This window comes from Drosophila virilis, chromosome 2 (assembly GCF_030788295.1).
Source record: "Drosophila virilis strain 15010-1051.87 chromosome 2, Dvir_AGI_RSII-ME, whole genome shotgun sequence".
Taxonomy (NCBI): Eukaryota; Metazoa; Arthropoda; class Insecta; order Diptera; family Drosophilidae; genus Drosophila; species Drosophila virilis.
In genome coordinates, this window is record NC_091544.1 from 31,466,468 (window position 1) to 31,483,721 (window position 17,254).

Here is a 17,254-nt window from a genome sequence, read left to right on the forward strand (position 1 = left end):
AATCGTTATCTTATGCCGTTTTTGTGGTAACGTGCTTTACAGCGCTTATCGATATTAAGTTTACATAAATCGATTAATATTTTGAATGAATATGGCGGCAGCAGAAGTTAAACTACTTGTTGCATGCAAGGGTATCGAAGGGAAATAGACCGTGGAAAGTGGGAATTTTCAGAGCTCAATGGCTAAAAAAGCGATCGCACCAGTGGGAAATTTTATAAGTATCGAATCAAGTTTCAAAATATAAAGCAATACCCTTACAAATTTGAAGCACATTAACAATAATACGAAGCTTGTTTTAGGTGATTATAATTTATTAGAATTTTTATTGACTTAAATTATACATATATATATATATGTATATATATATATATATATATATAAATAAAATATTATTCAAGTACAAAGTTATATATACTCATTATTATTATTTAATTCAAGTAAATATAATTCAAAGTGTGTGTTTTGTGTGTCTGTGTGTATTTTCTCTTGCTATTTATTAGGTAAGTACAATTTACTGTATCCTTGCTCTCCCATTGCCGTACAACAGCAGATTTTCCAACTTAGTTTTCTTTTAAAGTCAAGTATATCGGATGCTTTAAATAATTTCATTTTTTTTTTTTTTGGATCACAAAACAGTAAATGTCTTAAACGAGTCGAAAATTGTTATTGAATTAAACATAGTTAAAACAAATTTTAAGTTGTGTAATTATAAAAATATTGTAGCTGCTGCTGGTAACTTGTTATTCTCTCTAATTTTGTATATTTTGTTTTTTTTTTTTTTTAATTTGTTTTGTTTTTTAATTTATTTTTAGCTCGAAAGTATGCCTAACCTTAAACCAATGTCGTCTCCAAGCCACGCGCGCACATTTTCGCTTTGTTTTTAATTAATTTTGTTTTTTGTTCTCGTCGTCCACATCCTTGTCCATAACACTCGCCATTTTGTTTTTAAACGCTACGTTGCCTTAACTTCAGTCCTTTCGCAGAAAACCTAACCTTAAAATGTATTAAGCTTTGTTCATTTCATTTGCTCTCTTCTCAACATCATTCGTATTCGTTTTTGTTTTTGTTTTTCTTTTTGTTTTTGTTTACATTTTCAATACATTTGCTGCCGACACTAAACATAGTACAATACAAATACTTTTATTTTCTCTTTTTTTTTTCGTGTTTAGGGTATATATAAAAAGGGGTTTACATAATATAATTTGCCAGCCTGCCTGCCGCCTGCTTTACTGTACTTCTAACTACAATTCTAACCTCATCTTTGGCCGCACACTTCCGCTCATATTCCACATTCTCCACATTCTGCACATTCTCGTTCCGTTAGTTTGTAAATATGTAAATTGTAATACATTTCATTTAAATTCACTAAGAGTTGCACGGACTGTGTGTAATTGTGTGTCTGTCTGTGTGTGTGTGTGTTTTTTTTTTTAATTATTTAAATCATTTTTGTTGTTTTCCTGCTTTTTTTATACCTTCGCTAAACCAATTTAGTTTTCGTTTTCTTTTAATATTTGGAAAAATATGTTTTGTTTATAAGTTCGTTTTGTTTATGTTTTCTTTGCTGTTTTATGCTTTTTTTGTTTTCTTTATCAAATGCCAAAAATTTGTGCAAATTTCTAATGAATTTTTGAATTTTTTTGTTTTCGCTTTTGTTTTTGCTTTACACTAAAATATTTAACTTTAAAATGTATCATTTTAGTTTAAGTTTTTTTTTTTTCGTTTTTTCGTTTTTTTTTGTATTTAGTTTCATTTAAAATATTGCATTTTTACTTTATATTTTTTGTTTTTAGTTTACATTTTTTTTTTTTTTTGTTTTGTTTGTTTGGAGGCTTCATCCCTGAGTGATTTAATTTCCTTTGTTTGTCATTTATTGCAATTTCTTTTTGTTGAAGTTTATAAACTTATTGTTTTATAATGTCTTATTTGTGATTTATAAGAGTATGCAAAAACGGAACCAAAACAATTGCGAATTAGATAAGTTTGCGTGGGCTTTGAAGGTTGCTTATTTGTTTATGGGCTCTGCGACTCGTTTCGTTTAGTTCTTGTCTATATGAGATTGAGACATTTATCCTTTGAATGGAGGGAGGGGGCAAACTACGTAAATCTTAGCCAAAAATGTGCTATATACTATTAAGTAGTAACTGTACTTAAGCTTGTTTTGTTTTCGGTTTTTATTTTTCTGGCTATTTGTTATATGTAACTTTTGGCTAATACATTTTGTTGGCTTATTGTGGTTGCTGTTCTGTTTGTATTTGTAATTAGTATTTGTACTTTACTGCAAGTATTTGAATTTATTTTCTGTACTCAAAGCAACGCACAAAGCCACAAAACGGAAAATTCCCAACGAGAATTTCCCATTTCCCCTTAAGCTGCTGCGCAATCTTCAATCACGTACACATTATTATATAATAATATATATGTATATATGAATATGCCTGGAACATAATTAGCATATACATATACAGCATAAAATAGTTAGTACATTGATTACTACACAAAATATGACACTACATCAATTGGGTATGCAAAATAAAAAAAAAATAACCAAAATACGTATGCTTAACAAAATACTGGGAATTATATTCAAATGCTGCGATGAGCAACAAGTTTCATGTGCGTAACTGGTTCTTCGAAAAACTCTTCGAAATGCGTATAAGAGCGCACTAATGCAAATTTAGCTATTTTGTAGCCATATCAGTAAGCTAATTCAGCTAGACTTTTCTATAGCTATTTTTACACGGGCTTCAGCTACTTTTTTGTAGCGGCAGTTGGCAACACTGGTTGAGAGCAGTGCCTCAGATTCCAATTGCTCTTTAAATATAAGATAAGTTTCTTATAAGAGAAACTTGTTGCCCAAGGCGCATTTTTTTTGTTTTGCCTCATTTCAGAAAACTAATTAGAATTGAATGTGAAAAGAAAGAAAAACCGAAATACCGCATTACAACTATTTGGTTTTAGATTCTTTGCTTTTTGTTTTTAATGTATATTAGTTTGAAGCATTCCGTATAACTATATGTAAATATGCTGGTACCACATATGATAAAATGTATATTGGTATTGTTTAGATCTTTACATTAATCTCGTTAATCTCAAAAAATGCTATGTATTTGAACAGTTAATTACGTTTTCACTTGCACGAAGTGTTTGCACTTTATTTCGGTTATTGTTTTATGCCTTTCATTCACTTTGTTTTACATTTTCTTTAACTTTCTTTTTTTCTTCATTTTTTTTTTTTGTTTTTTTTTTTTTTTTGGTATAAGTTGATTTTCTCTTCTTTTGTATTTATATAAAAAATATTCATTTATTGAGTTTCTTTTGCAGTTATTGTTTTTGGTTAGCTGTTGTCTATTTTGTATATTGTTTTAGAGCGGTATTTTTCTTTCTTTCTTTCTTTCATTTTGGATCGATTATATCATATGGGTTGTATATATATATTTGTGGTTATGTTTTTGTTTTTATTCTTTTGGTAAGCATGGTAGGTTGGCTATAGCTATAGAGTATACTTGTATGTTAATATGGTGTATTGTAATCGGTCTGATTCTCTTAAATGGATAGTTAGTTTGATTTAAACGACGACTGGAAGTTGGGCCTGCAAAGATGCGAGCTTGTATTGCATTCGACTGTTTAGTGTTTGCTTCACTTTGAACATTAAGTTTAAAAATTCTTAAAAATACATGACATTCGCGTTTCGTAATTGTTGAAATAAAGTATAAGACTAGAAATATATAATTATGCATATATATATATATATACCGTTACAATTCGACTTAATTAATATGCGCATCAAATGAATTCTTTTTTGTAATTTTTCAAAACTTATTCTAAGTACATTTATTTAAGTTGTTGCGAAATATGCCAAAAACCAAAAACAAAAACAAAAACAAAAAGAAAATTCAATTAAAAATGGTGTTCAAAGAAAATTGCACATAAATTTGTATTCCATTAAAAATTATTCGCTTACAATTAAAAGCTTTCTTTTTTTTTTTTAAGTTTATGCAGCAAAGATCACAGATCCTCATAAAGAAATGAAAGCCAACTATGCGCATATTTTAAATTTAAAAATCCAACTCGAAATTCCTTTCGCTTCCCTTTTCCACCATTTTTTTGTTTTGTTTTGTTTGTACATTAAATTGCTAAACTTTGCTTAACTGTTTTTGTGCGAAAACTTGAACTGAAAGAACCAAAGCTAAAGAACTGAAAGGGTCTTAAACAAAATTCAACTAATACTTGCATTTTGTAGTATAACTTCTTGTTTGTTTTTTTTTTTTTTGAGAGGGTTATTGGATTTGGGTGACGCTCAGCAGGACCTTCGGTAAACTCCAAACACATTTCAAAAGCAGCTCAGCTTTTGCCAAACAAAAATGCACAATTTGCGGCTTCAATTTGTTTAGCAACAACTTAGCCGCCTTTTGGGGCCTGAAATGTATTTGTGAATTTACCAAAAGTCCTTGTACGAACCTCAGGAACCGTGTAGCGCATTATTCTGCGCATTGTTCCCGGCGCTGCCATTCACGTTCTGGGCTGAGACCTCCGACTTGACGCGACGCGCAATATGCGAACGCGTGTGTTTACGCAAGTGATCCTTGCGATAGAAACCTGAATTAAAAGAAAGCATACGATTAGTATTAGCAGGTAATTCAGAAACGTTATTCCATATTCAAGCCACGAATTCTCTAGCGGAATGTGCAAATGTTTAAGGATGAAGCACAAAGCAGAAACACGCAAATCAAACGTTTGTGGAAAAGAAGAGAGGGAAAGGATAGACAAATGAGTGCGAAAATGATCAAAAAGCAGAGCAAAAGGGAACTGAAATAATGTTTTTATAAATTGAAAGAAGAAACATGCGAAATAAGGAGTAAAGGAGACGAGAGAGAGCGACTGAGAGAGTGAAACAGAGAGATAGCTGTAGCGAGTCATAGAGCGAAAAAGTGAGAGAGGGAGATGGAAATGGACGGTAGAGGGAGAGATAGAGAGAGAGAGAGCGAAATACCTTGCTTTAAAGAAAGCAAAAAAGTAAAAGACCACAAAACGTTTAAGAATGGCGCACAAAAAGGAATATAGCTAAGCTAATGCTCGCGAGAGAGTGCAGCGCATGTGCGAGTGCATGGGAGTAACTGCATATACTCTTATATTTAAGGTTGCAGACTCTTTGACTTATACGCTCACCTTTGCCGCACTCAATGCAGACGTGCTTCTTTTCGCCCGAGTGTATGACAATGTGCAAGGTGAGCTGTTCCTTGCGCTTGAAGGACTTCATGCAGATCTGTTGAGAGATAGAGAATTGATTAAATTTCTGGCATTGATGGGACAAATCAGGCCGAGACTCACATTGCACACATGCGGCCTGTCCGGTATGTGGGATAGCTTGTGCCTGGTCAAGTGATCCTTGCGCTTGAGCGCCGCATTGCAGATATCGCAGACGAAGCGCCGCTCGACGGCATGCGAGATGACATGCTGCTCGATCAGGCTACGGTCCGGATAGGCCATCTGGCATTCGGGGCAACAGTAGAGCGTGGAGCCGTCCAACGCTTTCGTTTCACGTATTTCGCCGGGCTTGGGACGCGGCTTCTTCTCCTTTGGCGGTTTCTTCTTTTTGGTCTTCTTGCCGGTGGTGGTGGTGCCACCTGTGGCATTTGTGGTGCCCACCGCCGCGGTGCTCGAGACGGCGGCCCCGTTACTAACCGCACCATTCGCATTGCCATTGACCCCGTTGCTGGCGCCGCCATTGGCCAGCGCAGAGCCGTTTGCGTCCGTCATGCTGGTCATGTGGCCGCCGTGATCCATGCCCACCAGGCCGCCATTGTGATGGCCGCCGCCGTTGGCGCCATTATTGCTGGGCGTTAGTGCCACGCCACCCAGCGCCAAGCTGGCCAAATTGGTGCCATTCTTGAGGACATCGCCCGTGGACTCCTTCTTTATTGTTTCCGAATACTTGAGGAAGTGCTGTATGGAGATTGGCAGTGTTGCGGATAGCAAATGCGATGAATAGTCGACCGTGTTGGCCGTATTGGCCAGCGTTTGCCACGACTGATTGACATTCTGTAAGATTTGCTGATTGAGCACTGTGAAAGAGGACGAAGAGACATGTGAGTATTATATGAACACTATGGCTAGCCGGGGTGTGGGGTATTCTAGCGAGGTCTCTTTAGACTGTACCTATTGCAAACTATTTCAAGGCACTCGCCTAGTTGTAAAGCTAAGATCCTGTTAAGGAGACCAACTCAGCAATTATGATCTTTATAAAGCTCCTAGACAAATGGACAAGTTAATCAAATGGATTGGATTATAAAATATATTCACGACAATCGCCTGTAAATTGTGTTCAGATAATATCCGAAGATATTTATCTAAAGGGGCATCTAATCTTTGGTACACACAAAGATAACAGCATTTTCTTGTGGTCCTCGCTCTGCTTTTGATGATGATGCTGATGGACACACCCAGGACACAAATCCGAATTCCCACACCACACAACTCTCCCCCCACACCCCTTGAACATGACCTTACAGTAGAGCGTTTGTACTAAATATATGTCCACGCCCACCTCAGCTCCTTCAGTTCATGCATTATCTAATAGCTTCCTGGATAATTTTCTTGCCGAAAGAAAAGCAAGGCAGAAGAAAAAAAAACCTACCCCAACAACAAAAAGCTTTGGCTTGGCAACACACACACGCACACACTCACAACCCGTGTGTGCGTCTGTGTGAATAGGCTCAGTTCTATTTTCTTGAAAATCCCAGGCTGCCCCCTCTACACCCCTTCGCAGACCACCTACAGTTACTGCCGCCAAGGACACATGACATGCCGCATCCCTAACCCACTCTCTGTGCAGCAGCTCCTCCACCCCCACCTCCCCCACCTTTCCCCCCTGCTTCCCCGGGGGCAAGGGCTCAAGTTTTCAGGCTGCTCTTTTAAAGTTAATACGCCCACGTGGAAAATATGTGTGTGTGTGTGTGTGTGTGTGTGCGTGTGTGTGGAAAAGTTTGTGCTCGACAACAAGTAAACAGAAATTTTGAAAACTTGTTAATAGGAAATACACACACACACACACACACCATCAAGCACAGAGGGTTCATAAATTGCTGGCAGATAAAAGTTGTTGGCCGCTCCAAAAAGTATGCTACAAATTCGTAATCCAGACAGGGCGCAACATTTTCCTCCTTTTTTTTATATATATATATATAAATAACATCTGAGCCGAAGCGGACCGAGTGCGGGCCAGCGGGGCAGGGGCAGGGCGCGCACAACGAATAATGCGCGTCCTTGAAATTACATGCCATATAAGAGATAGCTGCCCAAAAAAAAATACAAAAAAAAAAAACGACGAGACCCAAAAAAATAAAAAGGAAAAACAAAGAAAGTGTAGCCTTCCCTTCCCTCCACCCTCTACCGTCAAATATAAACCCCTGCCGCTTGCGTCGCCGACTCACCTTCTTCCCGGTCACGTTCAATTTTTGGATGGATTTTACCCTTATGATCCGCTGCAGCGGCCGCATTCAGAAAGTTCAGATCACTCTGCGGCTGCGAGTATGGTATGGATATATTTTGACCATATTGCATATTATTGGCCGCCGAAACTGTAAAAATAGAAGAGAGAGAGAGAGGGTGAGTGAATTATTAGCAATTGATAAAGTTAAAGAAAAAAGACACATTTTTTGTGAGGTTAGGTCATATTTACACATGCTCGAAATTGCGCTAGAATCACAGCCTTATATGGTTACTTTATAGATATTTTAAGTTTTATATATTTTCTATCAATTTTATTTAATATATATTGTATATTTTATGTGTATAGCTTGTGTTTAAATTTGTTTAACTCGAGGCCGCCGCAAGCGAGCTCCAGCGCACAACGACTAACTACAACTGACTGGGACCTGCGTCTGACTGAGCAGCAGCAGCAGCAGCAGCTACAGCTGGCAGCGGCGACGGCGACGGCGACACACACACAAACAAACAAACACAATAACGCACACAACGAACGAGGATCGGGTGCCGGCTAAAAGCGGGCGGCTGTTCGTTTCAAGGCACGACGCCTGACAATGTCCCAGTGCCGCACGACTTATACTTCGTGTGTTTATGTGTGTGTGTCTGTGTTCTTATACATATACATGAAGCTACTGCCTGTATGTATGTGTGTCTTTGTAGGCAGCCACACTTTGTTAGTAGTTGGCAACACTGGCTGCTGACGGCTGACATGCGTAGGTTGTTGTAGTTGTTGCAGCCGTTACTTTTAGGCGGCTGTGGGCATGTCTGCCTGCCTGGTTGCCTGTTTGCCCGCCTGTCCCTGCCTGCTTGCCTGTCGTCGCGCTGCCAAGGCCAAATTTTGCACCCACACACACACGCACACACACACACACACACACACACACACACAAGCGCACTGAGCGAGAGAGCACACGTGCTAGCCACGCATACATAGGAAAAAGGAAATTAAAATTGAAAATGCCGGCCCTACCGATGCGCCTCAAATGTATGCTACACACACACACACACACACACACACGCAGCACACAGCGTGTATGTGTGTACGCGTATTTTTCGGCATTGCCTTTTGCGCCAGCATTTTGCCGGGCGCTCGTTTTTATTAATAAATATTTTCTGGCTGTTGCCAATTGGCCCGGTTTTTTGTTAGTATTTTTCTTTGTATTTGCTTCCTTTTTCCTGATGAAATGATTATGTACACACTGGTTGGGCGAGTGGAAGACAAGAGCAACAGCGGCATCAAGTTATGCAGCATGGTATGCAGCCACACAAAAAAGGTTACAAATTTAATAATAATAAAAAGAAAAGCCGAAACATTTAAAAGCATTACATATACATGTGGGTGTGCGACTATGTGATTATGCCTGTTGTTGAGTGTGTGTGTGTGTGTGTGTGTGTGTGTGTGTGTGTGTGTGTGTGTATGCGTGGCAACTGACTGTCAGTCCCTCGAATAAATTAACTTGTGACCTTGCATTATAATTTAACATATTTCTTATGCTTTAATGCCCACTGCGAGAGTTGCCACAGTAGCATAATATACTCTAGCATACTTTTGGGGCAAACGAATTTAATGCGCTAACCTCAATTAGGCTGGTCATATGTGTGCAGACGGATGTGTCCGTGGGTAAAGGGGAACAGAGAGAGAGCGCGAGAGAGAGGGAGAGAGAAAGATTGCCCTGCGTGGGTAAATAAAGCAAACAGGCTAATGGGATCTAATAAAGGAAAGTAGTCCGCATGGAGGATTAAGCTGAAACAATTGACCAGCGAGCCGTAAAAGGCACCAAAAGACATCTTTCGTAAACAGACTCGTAAATGAAATTATTCCAAGAACCAGTGTATGCTTAAAAGCAACATTTTGTTTAATTAAATATACTAATTATGATTAATTGAGTATTTTAAGAATGTGAAAACCAGCACAAGCCATCGAAATTGCATTTAAGCATTCGAAAGTTAAGATACAAATTTTACACATAAACCTAAAAAACAATTTGTAGTCAGTGTTGAAAAGTTTTCGAAACACGCTTGAAATGGTGGAATGTGTATGTTTCATTTCCATTTATTGCAAAAGCTTTCTACAAATTTTTGGGCTTTTAAATTTCGAAAAATTATTTAAACATAGTAGGGCCCCTAGGGGCAGACAAATATTGAATCAAAAGCTTGTCTAACTATGAATAGAAAACAAACTAATAATTGTTATATGTACTTCAGCCAACCTTTTCTTGAGAAACTAGTCAAAAAGTTTAGGTTGAGTCTACATGCTTACGCACGAAAAATCGATTGATATATAAGGCCCAAAAATCTCGACATAGAGCGACGAGGACTGCTGCCCAACCCTCTACCATGCGGGGACAGACGTGAAAAATAAAGGCTGAGATAATCAAATATTATCCGAGCAATTAAATTGCCCCCCCCCCCCTGTCGCTTACTAAAGTCGATGGATAAACAATGAAAGCAGTTAGACAAATGCAAGACTTATGTAGCCGTAATTAATCAAGTGAATAAACTGAGCGCACAGAGTAAGCGGCAGGCCCCAAAAAGTAGACAACGAAAAGTGACATAAAAAAAAACCAACTGCCCATAAAAATGACAAACAAGAAACAACAAAAAAAAAATAACACACACAAGCTGACAAAACAAAAATGAAACGGAACATGGAACGGGTATACGAAATGTCAGACAGAAGAGGAGCAGAATTGATAGACGCACGGAAATACTGGGCTAAGCCTGTGTGGAAACGAGCAACGGACTACGTCGAGCCACCGACGACAACAAAGCTGAAAACATGCGCTCCATTTTCCATCAACGTACCCGGCATTCTCGTTGTAACATTTCACTTTTCACTTCACTTTCACATGGGCCACACGACAACGTCGACAACGACCAGCAGCAGCACCAGCAGCAGCAGAGGCAGCGGCAGGACGAGCTCAAGAACGGATGAGTAAGAGAAACGGCAAACGAAATGACAGATTGTTGTTGTTGCTGCTGCCTAGCAACGAGTTAAAGTCGGTGAAAACTGAAACACGGCCAAGCGAGAGTGAGAGCGCGCCCAACTTCAAATGAGCGTGTGTGGAGAGAGTGAGAGAATGAGCGCGCGCGCCTGTGTGTGTCAGTGTTTTTGTGTATGTGAGAGGAGAGTATGTTTGTTGGGCGCACGCTCTCCAATACCACAATATGGCGGCGGCTGGCTTAGGTTTGAGTGGCACAGCCAAAGTGGAACAAAATGGAAAGGAATTCGCTGGGTTTGGGGAACGTTATGGAAAAACATGGCGCTACGCTCTGCATGCCTACTTTTAAGTGTGTTTATAGTGCCGGCACACACAGTGAAAGCGGTGAGAGAGAGAGAGAGAGAGAGAGAGAGTGAGAGCGCGCGCGCAACGGAAACATATATAAATATAAAAATACATGTATATATGTGTACATAGAGTAGAAAAGAGAGTGAGAGAGCGAAAAGCGAGGTTAGCAAAAACTGCAACCCCTATTAGAGTTGGGGGTTTTAACGCCCGCTGCTCGTGGTTTGGGCGTGTGTAGCGCGACGCGGCGCCAGTCGCCAGAGTTTGAGTCATCAGCGACAGCAGCAACAACAACAAAAACAACAACAATAAACCAATCCAGCCACGATAGAGTTGCCAGAATCAGCTTTAAGCCTTAAAGTTGCCATATGATAGGAAAAAGCTTCATTTGGCTTTATTGTTTTACACTTGCCTGCTTTTTTTTTTGAAGGGCTTAAGGGCAAAGTTTCAGGAGGGGACGGGGTGTCTAACTCAATTACATGCATGCCCAAAGCGCTATATATCAACTCTGTCTCTGCACACACACACACACACACACACACAGACACAGAGACAGACACACATGTATATACAGTGAAGACTCTATTAACGGACATTTCTCTTAGGCGTCAAAGTTTTTCCAAAGTTTTTCTTAACTTTTTGAATATTGCTGGCATTTGTCCTAATTTGTTGTACAAGTCTCCCTGGTTCGAAGAAATGATTGAAATGCAAAAATGTGGTTTGGTTTTTTTTTTGGCCCAGAGTTCAGCTAATTGCTATTAACATATATAGGGATATATAAAGCATTAACGGACGTACGTGTCTGTTCAAATGGGCTTTCACTGTATTTACTTATATGTACACCTAGCCTGACAGACTTATAAGCACGCGCATTTTTAGTGTTGCATAGCGTCAGGCTTTCGTGGGGGTGTAAACCCAGCCAACACACACACTCGCACTCACACTCCCACTCACACTCCCTCACGCACACACACACACACACAGTCTTTTATGTACACATAGAAATATGTACATGAGTGCAAATAATTTATGGGGGGTTGGGCGCGCCCAAGCGACCCTCTTGCCAAACCGCAATATTATCACATACATACGCCTCGCTGGTCATCTGCATGGCATATAGTATTCCCGACGCGTCAATCGGATCGTGTTAATATACAGATCGTGCTATGATTAAATGCGAGCCTTAACTAGGCACATGGCTAATTTTAAGCACCCCAACCCCTAGCGGGCGCTCTCCCACTCTCCCAGTCTCTCGCTCTCAGTATTTTCTTTTTCTTTACTCATCCTTGCCCTCCCCGACGCTTCGTCATCGTTTAAACGGAAAAATCAATGAGCCACAAATATTGTACCTTTTATTTACATTTTCAGTTGTTTTTTTTTTTTCGTTTTTCTTTATTTTTTTTTTTTTTTTTTTTGTTTTTTTTCTTATTTGCCTTGTGTTGACGCTGAATTTTTTATATCTACTTAAAGAGTTGCCCCCAGGACTTGATAAATTATGTAAATTGCACACAACAAAAATAAACAAATATTTACGTCAGGTGCTTGAACTTGAAAGAAAGTTAAGGGTACGTAGCTTCCATGTAGTGATACAGCCAGAAAAAGGAAAGTTGAAATGATTTTTTGATGGGAGCTCATGTCTTAAACTGATATACGGAACAAATAGATATGATTAGACAATATTATAGATGTTCTTATTTTACTGAGAAGAGTAAGCGCAATCTTGAAAATTAGGTAAAAAGATTACAATTATTGATTTATGTCTTTGGATTAAAACTTTAGAATTCTGTAAGTTTGATTAGAAAGCGTTTCAATATGTTTTATCTATAACAACTATTATTTAATCCTTATCCGAATCGAAATGAAAAAGCCTGAAAATTATTTACTTTATATTATAGAAAACGGGCAATTGGAGATCTCTTGGCAAAATATTCAAAGATTTAAATCCTATAAAACGGATAAACGATAATAAGTAAAATGATTTATATATATTTTGTTTTCATTGCAGTAACATGAACCCAAAGAGCTAAACCTGGCCATATTTATATAATTTTTAGTAAACATAGCTGAGATTAAATGAAAATAAATATAAAAAAAATATGAAAGTTCTTCACTATCGAGGTTTATCCTTTACTCACATCTCAGCCAAGCTAGATAATAGATATAGCATAGATTTGAACTATCTAAAAGTCCGAATCTGTTGCCAGTCGATATCTCAGTTCATACGCATTTGATTTATAATGCGAGACACGCTATCGCATGCTATATCTATCTCCCAGAAAACAAAACTGGACTCTGGGACGCTTTTGTTGTTTTTGATAAGCCAGCTAATAAGCGACAAGAAAATGCGGTAGCTCGACTGTGCGGGGAGCGTCATGCAGCGGGGGTAACAGCGCTCTACCTGCAACCACGCACACACACACACACACACACACACGCACGCATACACTCACACAGACACACACTTTGCTAGATAAAAGAGCAACCCACACTCACACATGCACAACCCTGACACATGCATAGACACATTTTCCTGTTGTTGCAGGTAAAAAAGAAAAAAACAAATGTGAAAAACCAAAATGAAATGAAATAAAATAAAACGCTAAACTGGAAATGTAATGCGTAGAGCTGAAAACCTGGGATCAATGAACTATACAAAACAGTGGCAAATGGCAGTTGGTATCGGGTGCGAGTTCGAGTTTGAGTTCGAGTTGGGGTTCGAGTTTTGGTTCTTAAACGTGCTGCATTTTCCAGCGTGCATAAATGAATTATCAACCATTTGCGGACTGGGCAACTAATTATGCAAGTGAATGCAACTAATTGCAATTGATAAAAGATGTGATGTGAGCCTATCAAAGCTGGTTTGAGCAGGGTTTGGTAGATAGGTAAGCGCTTCGAGGCCGACTAATCGCAGCTCTGCAGCTTCTAGTTCAATACTAATCAACTATGTTGGGTCTCAGTTCAACCATTGAAAAAGATTCGGAAATGAACGATCTAACTATGTTGGGCCACAAATGAACTGCAGATGAACGTTGGAACTCGATCGATTGAATGAACGATTTGATCGACTGAACGGATTGCAACCCAAATGAACCACTGATGATATTGAAAGCTCATGAACCACTCAACAATTTGGGATGTAAATGAACAACTCAAGTGACCGAAGATGAACGTACAAATGCAGGTTGGGATGTTGCTAAACCAATAACTAGAACTTAGTTTAGTTGCTCAGTTGGATGATTAGTTGATTCGAGTTCTGTCCGAATGATTCGATAGAGCTCTGACTGCTTATGTACAATGCGTTTGCGTTTAGGGGTTGGGCTGGCAGTCACCCTGCCACAAAGAGTTGCAGCTTGGCTAAAAGGAAGTCAGTGCAATTAAAAAGGCAGCGACGCTGCTTTGCCACAAACAGGGGTTGGGGTTGAAAACTGCGCACGCACACACACACACACATGCCCAAACTCCCCCGTTTAATTGAGTGTGTGTGTGTGTGTGTGTGTGTGTGCTGAGTAGCTAACGACAGTAAAACCCACCCCCGGGGCTACACAAAGTAAAATGCAGCAAATTCAAAAGTTATTTGAGTTCATTGCATTTCCAAGCGAAGCTAAGCAACAACAACAACAACAACAACAACGAGAGCGAGAAAAACTGGCAATAGCAGCAACGGGCACACACACTCACACACACACAAGCACAGTGCCAAACGGGGGTGGGTGGTAATGACTCAAAACATAGCGCAGCAGAAGGAAAAAAAAAACAGCAACAAGAACGAAAAATCGTTAGATTCGGTTATGTCGACAGCCGCATCCGCTCCGCTCCGCTGCCTGAATGTAGAGTACAAATTGCAGGACGACCGTGTTGAGTAGGGTATTTGCGCTTTTTAATTTAAGATCTGGGGTGGACAATTGTTTGATGGGGTGGGAACACATATTATGAAAAGGGGCGCACGTGTGGAATTTGCGTTTAGGAATAATTAGTTAATATCAATATAAATGAATTCAGAGATGCTCTATAAAGTAAAATAAACGAGTATTTAACAAAATATTCAATCACCTACAAGTACGTACTACTATCTAGCTGAAGACCGTGGTAGTATCCACTTATCAGTTAATTTTATTTGATAAGTTTAGATCAATAAATGAATATACAATATACAATTTAAGCCATGTTCATAAAAGAATATATGAATCAAAAGTAATATTTATAATGTTAATAATTGTATTCTTTGATAATTTTGTTTATTCGCACGGTTTATATTATGTAACAATAAATAAAAGAAATGATAATTTCCCATATTAAAACTTTTATCGAACGAAGGTAAATCGTCTCTTGAAAAAAATGTTGTAATTCAAAATTTTGATTTTCTCTCAATATCAACAAAAACTCGTTTTTCTGGCAGGTGGCAACACTCGTGTGAACGCAACATGGTTTCAATGCATTTTCTTTCAATGCGAACTAGTTCTGTGAACTGCAAATGAATCACTAAGCGGCTGATCAGTTGTTTACGTGCTCTCTCGCTCCAACCAATGATATGTCGTATGCTGCGCGCAGCAAAACCAAAACCAATGCAAACATTTAATGCTCTTATACATGCGCAGTTGTTTTTTTTTTACTTCTGACATTGTTCAAGTTGATCCTCTACATTCTTCTTCTTTCAAATCAAAACATGAATGTTGTGCTAGTTACACATGCTCGAAAGACCCCAAACGGCGTGTTGTAGTGGATGGGCATGGGGAAAAGCAGAAAAGCAAATCGTTGCCGCTCTTGTTGATGTTGTTGTTGCTGCCGACGCCAGCGCTTACGTCGCTGGCGACGCAAACGGCAGCGACGGCGGCAGCACCAGGCGAAAATAAATCGATAAAAATAAAATAAATTTTTAGTGATTATGTTATATACATACATGTATGTATATATATACACATGCACACGCTGCGCGCATATTTAAATGCATGTGTATATATAGAAATGTGCATATGTATAATTGTATTGTATATCTGTATATGTGTGTCTATAAGCACTTACCGTTGGGCACATTCTGATTGAAATGATTGCCATTGGTCTGATAGCGCTGCACATGATTGTCGCTGCCCGCTGCAGCGGCCGCAGAGTTCACCGGCGGCGTACCAAATGCGCCCGGTGTTTGTGCATCAAATTTAGCGGCAAACTGATGAATGCCAGAGAAAGGGCCGCCGAATGCGGAGAAATTCATCATGACAGTTTTATGTTGTTAACAGAGATTTACGCATACACGCACAGGTCGCTGTCTCACGCACGCACACACACACACAGGCAGGAGCCGCGATGCCTGTGTAGAATTGCTGCCTTTTGGTTTTTAGAGACTCTGCTCACTGCCCGTTATTATATTTTGGGGCTTGGGCTTGTGTAACACTTTCGCTTTTTTTGTTGGTTGTTTTCAAATTGCACTAACCAACACCAATAACAACTGTAACTGTAACATAAACGCTGCGTCGAGCCTGAGAAATTGAAATATGATCGAATTGGAGAAACAGAAACAGGCGATGGGCGATGACGATGACGATGACTATGCGGAGGCTTTTCAACTGTGGGTGGTGCTAACTTGGCTGGATTTGTTTTTGTAGCTGCCGCTGTTGTTGTTTTTGTTGTTGCTGTTACGCTTGTTGGTGGGGGTTGGTTTTTGGTTGGTGTGGTGTGGCGAGGTACACACTCACACTCGCGTGTACACGTTGGTATGGGCGCGCGATTGTATGCAGCGCTTTGCTTTTTGGGGGTAGCAAAATGTACAACTTTCAATTTCGCTTAAACTAAACACACACTGAGACAAAACACACAACACCAGCAGACACACACGCACACACAATCACACACGAGGCAACGTCGAGCGCGACGACGACGACGTCGACGGCGAACAACAACAATAATAAAGTAGAATTAAACGAAAGTCACGCTTACAACCGGCTCGTCGAGGCTCCGACATCAAACTAAAAGTAACATTACAACGAAAGAAAGCGGAAACACTGGGGCAGGCAACGGCAATCAGGCGCAGGCAGCGACTGCGACTGCGACTGAGCCAGAGACTGAGAAACAGAAACAGAGACGCCAGCGGCAACGGCAACGGCGACGCAATGGACAAATGACAGTGACAGCGCAGCTCTCTTTTTTTGTATTAGTTCGCTAATATGTATGTACATACATACATACAAATGTTTGTGAGCATGTGTGTATAGTGCTTGTGTGCGCTGCTTTGAGGGTGGAAGTTTTTCTACTTCTCTGGAAAATGTGCGTTTATTTGTACGTTCTTTACAATGCGTTTCTGGCTGGGTATATGACACTTAACCAAACGCTTCAGTTGATTAGCTAAGTACAGATCTTAACTATAAAAAGGTTTACAAGCATGATATTCTATAGAACTTTTATTAATGGACGCTTAATTTTAATTTAGTACAGATATGATGCTAATCGTTTGTTTACTTAATCAACGTCTATAGAACTATAAAATACTTAGT

General features: G+C 39.3%; 1 protein-coding gene across 1 annotated transcript; it reads right to left on the minus strand.

The window, feature by feature from the left end:
* Nucleotides 1-712: 712 nt before the first annotated feature.
* Nucleotides 713-16,747, minus strand: l(3)neo38 (lethal (3) neo38). The gene is made up of 5 exons (XM_002056522.4): nt 15,792-16,747; nt 7,431-7,577; nt 5,329-6,062; nt 5,167-5,263; nt 713-4,596 (listed from the first exon to the last, which is right to left on the minus strand). The coding sequence occupies exons 1-5, from the start codon at nt 15,979-15,981 to the stop codon at nt 4,460-4,462; spliced, it is 1,305 nt and encodes a 434-aa protein (XP_002056558.3). The 5' UTR covers nt 15,982-16,747; the 3' UTR covers nt 713-4,459.
* Nucleotides 16,748-17,254: the final 507 nt, after the last annotated feature.